The sequence below is a fragment of the Rhinatrema bivittatum genome, chromosome 9, assembly GCF_901001135.1.
Source record: "Rhinatrema bivittatum chromosome 9, aRhiBiv1.1, whole genome shotgun sequence".
Classification (NCBI taxonomy): Eukaryota; Metazoa; Chordata; class Amphibia; order Gymnophiona; family Rhinatrematidae; genus Rhinatrema; species Rhinatrema bivittatum.
This window is the reverse complement of record NC_042623.1, coordinates 135,025,647-135,031,646: the sequence shown is the minus strand read 5'-3', so window position 1 is coordinate 135,031,646 and position 6,000 is coordinate 135,025,647. Positions and strand designations below refer to the sequence as shown.

At 40.4% G+C, this 6,000-nt stretch overlaps 1 protein-coding gene across 1 annotated transcript in view; it reads right to left on the bottom strand.

Moving 5' to 3' along the window:
• Positions 1–1,719: 1,719 nt before the first annotated feature.
• IRS1 (insulin receptor substrate 1) overlaps positions 1,720–6,000 on the bottom strand; it is a 149,291-nt gene continuing 145,010 nt past the window's right edge. Inside the window, exon 2 of the mRNA XM_029615048.1 lies at positions 1,720–2,769. Within this exon, the coding sequence (XP_029470908.1) occupies positions 2,765–2,769 (5 nt within the window). The 3' untranslated portion in view covers positions 1,720–2,764. The remainder of the gene's footprint in view (positions 2,770–6,000) is intronic.

Here is a 6,000-nt window from a genome sequence, read left to right as displayed (position 1 = left end):
TAAGTTAGAATTTTTTTAGCTCAGGTGAGTTTTTAGTTACAGGCACTTGGACTACTTTTCTTATTATTGGAACCTCACTGTCGGGATGCCCTAATTCTAATGCATCATCAGTATCCTTTGAAGATACCCCCCTCAAAACCATGCACTGCTGAGCGACTGTCTGCTTTCCCCTTTGTTCTAGTTTAAAAGCTGCACTATCTCCTTTTTAAAGGTTAGCGTCAGCAGTCTGGTTCCACCCTGGTTAAGGCGGAGCCCATCCCTTTGGAAGAGACTACCCCTTCCCCAAAAAGTTCCCCGATTCCTAACAAAACTGAATCCCTCTTCCTTGCCCCATCGTCTCATCCATGCATTGAAGCTCCGGAGCTCTGCCTATCTCTGGAGACCTGCGCATGGAACAGGGAGCATTTCAGAGAATGCTTCCCTGGAGGTTCTAGATTTAAGATTTCTAAATTTGGCTTCTAGAACCTCCCTCCCACATTTTCCTATGTCGTTGGTGCCCACATGTACCACAACAGTCAGCTCCTCCCCAGCACTGTCTAAAATCCTAGCTAGGTGAGTTGTAAGGTCCGCCACCTTCACACCAGGTAGGCATGTTACAGACTATCCTCACGCCCACCAGCCATCTACATTCCTAATAATCAAATCTCCAACTATGACGGCCGACCTAACCCTTCCCTCCTTGGCAGTAGGAGACACATCCTTGGTGTGAAAGGACAATGCACCACCTAGAGAGCAGGTCCTTGCTGCAGGATGCTTTCCTGCTGCACCAGGTTGATGCTCTCCGATCATGAGACCTTCTTCCTCCAAGGCAGCACCAGGGCTGCCAGTCTGAAGTTGGGACTTGGCTACTATGTCCCTGAAGGTCTCATCTACATACCTCTCTGTCTGCCTCAGCTCCTCCAGTTTTGCCACTCTAGCCTCTAGATATCAAACTCATTCTCTGAGAGACAGGAGCTCTTTGCATCATATGCACATGTACAATTTCTCACCGGCGGCTAAAAAATCATACGTGTGTCACTCGATGCAAAAGACTGGGAAGCCCCCCCTCTTGCTGGTGGACTGCTGCCATCATCTTAAATTTGTTCAGTTCATAGGTTGCTATGGGAGTAGGAATGTGTCTAATTAATGTTCTTTAAATGTATTAGTGAATTCACTATGGGGCGGATTTTCAAAGGGTTATGCGCGTATATTACAAACAGTCTAACTCAGTTGACTGATGATTGTGTTGTACAACACAAGAATTTGAACTTCTCTTCACAACAAATGATCAAACCCTCTTACATATTTAACATAAAACTTACATTGGGCAGTCTAATACTTGCTAAGGATATTCATATCTCCATGGGCTAAATGATATGACCAATACTGTTTGTCACTTCCTTATGTACAAAGTTGACTAAAATTAAATTTCTCAATCCCAATATAAAATGTTCATGGAAATCACTAAAGGAATTGATCTGCTAATTTTTAAATAATGGGATTCAAAAGAAAAGTGGCTCTGTTTCGTCTGCTGACGAGAACTTCCCTTTTTCATAGCACAGATATCCAAGAAAAGGTGTCAGGCATGGAACTGCGAGTTCATAAGTGCAATATTCTCCAAAGCTATAATTCTGGTTCAGATATAGTATACCAACAGGTGACCTGGAGCCACACCTGGTAAAACCTTGCATGCATATTCAAAGACCCAATCTTCTGAGAGAAAAAACAACTGGGACCATCTTACCAGAAAAAAGTAAACAGTATCTAGTTTATTACGTGTAGAAAGATTTCCAGAATTTACAAACACCCACATTGCTCATTCCAGGGAAAGTTCAGATCTGAAGAATTTATCCAAGTTTCACTTTTTTTTTTTTTACAATATTTATAATGGAAGACTTTGATTTCAGGGTTATTTTGTTCTCATTTTATGTTCCTGGGCAAATGACAAGTTCAAGTTGTTGACATGAGTACCATATACAGTAAATTTATCTTTAGATTAGTTAATGGAGCCTATCATCTTACAGAAGAGGTACAAAAAACGTTTGTTGGAAAGAACACACGTCAAGGTCAAGGTTATGTTACAAGTGACAGTTATCATAAAATAGGGCTGTACAAGCAAGGCCTCATAGGCCTACAATTCATATCATATTATTTTCTGAATTACAATCTTAAAACAAGAATAGTACCCTACTCTATTCTCATTAGCCTTGTTTTAAGCAAATTCCCCACTCTGTTTACAACAGAACAAAGTATACCTCGGTTCCACATCAAAGATGTGCTGTAGGAAAGAAAAGTTACAATTTTTTAATTAGAAAAGTACATGTAGAAATCAAAAAAACTATGTTAAATATTTAATACTCTCCAGCCAACATTATTAACAGTTTTGTACGTAATAATTTACAACAATGATTTGTAATGTGTTTTTTTTTTTCAGCAGCAAATGAAATTGAACGCATTGTGTAAAATGTGCTAGTAGTATACCCAGTCTCACCATGACACAGTGGTGGGCACATCTCCAGTCCACTGAGGCCAGCCGAGTCCTTACGGTAAAGGATGAAGTGAAAGACTCATTCAGGCGTCATAGTGCTTTTTACTTGGCACAACACAGAATGTGCAGTTCAGTCAACTAACTCCTGAGGTTTGTGTGTAAAAAGTAAACAAAACTGAGCTTGATGCATCGTACCATCTACTGAGGAAGATGTGAGGTCGTAGTTATGATGTATGAAATATAGATAGTCCGGATACCCTTGAGTTCATAGAAATATTTGCTGAGGTCGTAGAGTCATCATTCTGAAATTTAAGCAAAGAAAAAAACAATAAATTAGTAATGTTACAAAAATATATCATTTTTGTTTAAAAATTATGACAACTTCTGATTTTCAGGTATATCAAAAATCCACCTTATAAATGAGAGAAATTATTTCTATAAGTTCATTTATTATAGCTGTCTTAACAAGCTGCTTCAAAAGACTTATCTTGCACTGTGCACAGGATCTACAGGCTGAGAAGCAGCACTGATTGTTTCTCATGTCTCACACTGCCCTCTCTGAAGAGGTTTGCAGGGATGTTTTCCCCACATAAGCATAAATAAGCTACAAGTCACTTGATGTGGTAGGCTCGATGGGACGGGAAAGATCAAGCTCCAGCCACCACTCAGATAAACCTGTATTCTTCCAGCTTTCAATTGACCACTCTTTGAATCAGGGCACAGAGATATTGCTAGCAGGCTCAGGGAATGAGATTCAAGCATTTTTGCTGACCCTAATAGCCACCAAATCTGTGAAAAAAGACAGAGACAGATTGAATGCCCCAGACACCAAAATGGACACGGCTAAATCTGAACTTCCTGCCATTCCCGCTGACGAGCCACTGGAAGAGAAGGTAACTGCTGCGGTTGTAGCAGTGCTCGACGCGCGGCTCACCCAAATATCAGAGCTAATAGCAGAAATGCGTTCCTCTGTGACGGAATTTAGCAATCGCATGGATCTTGTGGAGGGCTGTGACGCAGTAGTCGAAAATGATGTAGGGGTGACATAATTAGCTATGTTAGTTATAGGCAGAAAAGCGGAATGCAAATATCAATTTAGAGAAGAAGTTGAGGGTGTGCAAATGCCAGTTACTTCAAAATACCAATGCTGCCCTGATGGATGAATTTAAGGTCATGCATATGGCCTTAAATAGTCTTGTGCATCCTAGGGCAGTAGACTCCCTGCAATATATGAAATATCACTTATTTCAACTTGGGAATAAATTGGGGCGCCTGTTGGCTAACTTATTGAAAGGTCAGAACCCTCCTAAATTTATCCCTTCTATTAGAACTAAACATGACAAAGTGTTGACTGACACAGTGGAAATAGCAAGTGTTTCATGAATTTTATCAGGAACTTTATGCTGCTGAACCTGCAACCCCTGAAGAAATGAAGTTTTGGCAGGTGTGCAGTTTCCTTGTCTTACAGAAGAAGCCTTAGTGAAGTTAAACTGCCATATTACTGGAGAAGAAATTCAGGAGGTTATAAAATCTTTACCATATATATGAAGACTCCTGGACCTGATGGTCTAGATGTCTTCTTTTATAAATCCTTAATCAATGACGTGACAGTTTCTTTACAGAGGGTTTATGAAGCCACCTGTGAGGAGGGTAAAATGCCAGATACTATGAGCGAAGGCACTATTGTGGTTTTGCCCAAGCCGGGGCGGGATGAACAACTGCCGGCATCTTATCGCCCTATATCACTTCTGAATCTAGATATAAAGATCTATGCTAAGATTCTGGCTAACCGTTTAAAATATCTGATGCACAAGTTGGTATAGCCAGACCAGGTAGACTCTGTATGTGGTTGGCACTCCACAGTAAATATTCATATGGTCCATGCTGCTCTGGAAAGCTTCATACATAACTACATTGGAGCCTCTATTGGTAAGCTGTGATACGGAAAAGGTTTTTGACAGGGTAGCCTGGCCCTTTTTGCTTACAATGTTACGAAAATTTGGCTTGGAGGGGCGCATTTACCAATATATCACCCTTTGTTATACAATTGGGTGGAGCATCTTTATTTTCTGGGAGACTGGTTGTACGTGACTTCTGAATATACGGATTATCAAATGATTTCAGCTCTTTGAGCTCCCTTATACCCTAAAGTTGTCCTACATGCCAGACCAGAGGATTTAAAAAGTTTTACATTTTCCTTCAAATTGGTACAGGTGGTTTGATGGACCTGGGTTCTGATCCGTAAATTTTTATTCCTGGCAATTCATGTCTCTCCACAACTGCCCTTGTGAGCGAATCCGAGATTCCCTTCACTGGAGCTGTCTAGGACGCATGGTCTATGGGTATCTCCAGAGTGAATTCTACATGAATTCCGGGATCCTAGTGCAGGGAAGCTGTATTCGTTTGATGAGTGCAAAGACAAACTGGGTTTTCAGAGTAGACATTTTCTACTGTATGGCCAAATTAGGGCACATTTTCAAGTGCTCCAAATCTGCCGAAGCTGTAGCATTGGAGAGTTCTTACTCAGCATTGTTAAAACTGTTTGCCAATAAGTTGGGGTCCCTATCACATCTATATGCTTTTCTACAAAATTTTAAATCATATTCAATTTAAGATAAGCTTATCCTGAACTGGCAGGAGGATGTTGAGTGTGACCTTGATGTGCTCATGCTGCGTGTTACACATCGAGCCCCAAAATGTCCACCAATGTAGCTGTTTGTGAGTTGCAAACTAGAATTTTTCATAGGACTGTGTTTTTGCCTTTGCGCTCATACAGGGGAGAGTAAATGTCTTAAATGTTGTGGTGCACAGCCCTCCTTGATCCATTGTCTTTGGTGGTATGTACATATTCAGGCCTTTTGGGAGTCGATACGGGGTCAGCTCAACACTATCATGCATGCTGACATTCAATAGTCTTGCTCTTTTTGTCTTTTAAACGACATTGATACTTATGTGGACAATATCTTGTTTGTCTCCAAGGTATGCTTGATTGTCAAGAAGTGCATTATGCTCCAATGGATTAAGCCTTCACCTCCCAACATGGACATGTGGTGTTCTCTCATGTTTGAGCTGTTTCAGATGGAATATGGTTACAGTATTGACACTTTTCTTGGAAAAAGAAATTGTTATTCAAAGAGACCTGGTACCAGTTCTCTTGATCTTTACCTGACTCCCTGCGGTTACAAAGTCCTTTTGATGACTGAGCATATGGACAGGTTAGATATCTGATTATTTCACTAAGTGTCAGTTCTTTCCATTTTGACCAATAGTTGCTGCTCTCTTTCGCAGTTAGGTTTGTTAACTATGTCAAAATAATTCCCCGTTTGTTGTTTCTGTCCGGAAGGAAGAAGGATTTTGGGGGGGGGGGGGGGGAGAAATGCTTCACTTTTGGGGGGAAATTTGTAGGAATCATGGATTGTTATCAGAATTTTCTGTCTGAATTGTATTTTTCTGGTGTATTCTTCAAAGATATTTTGAAAAAGCATAAATAAGCAACATTAAAACTAAGTTAAACACATATTATATATCATACA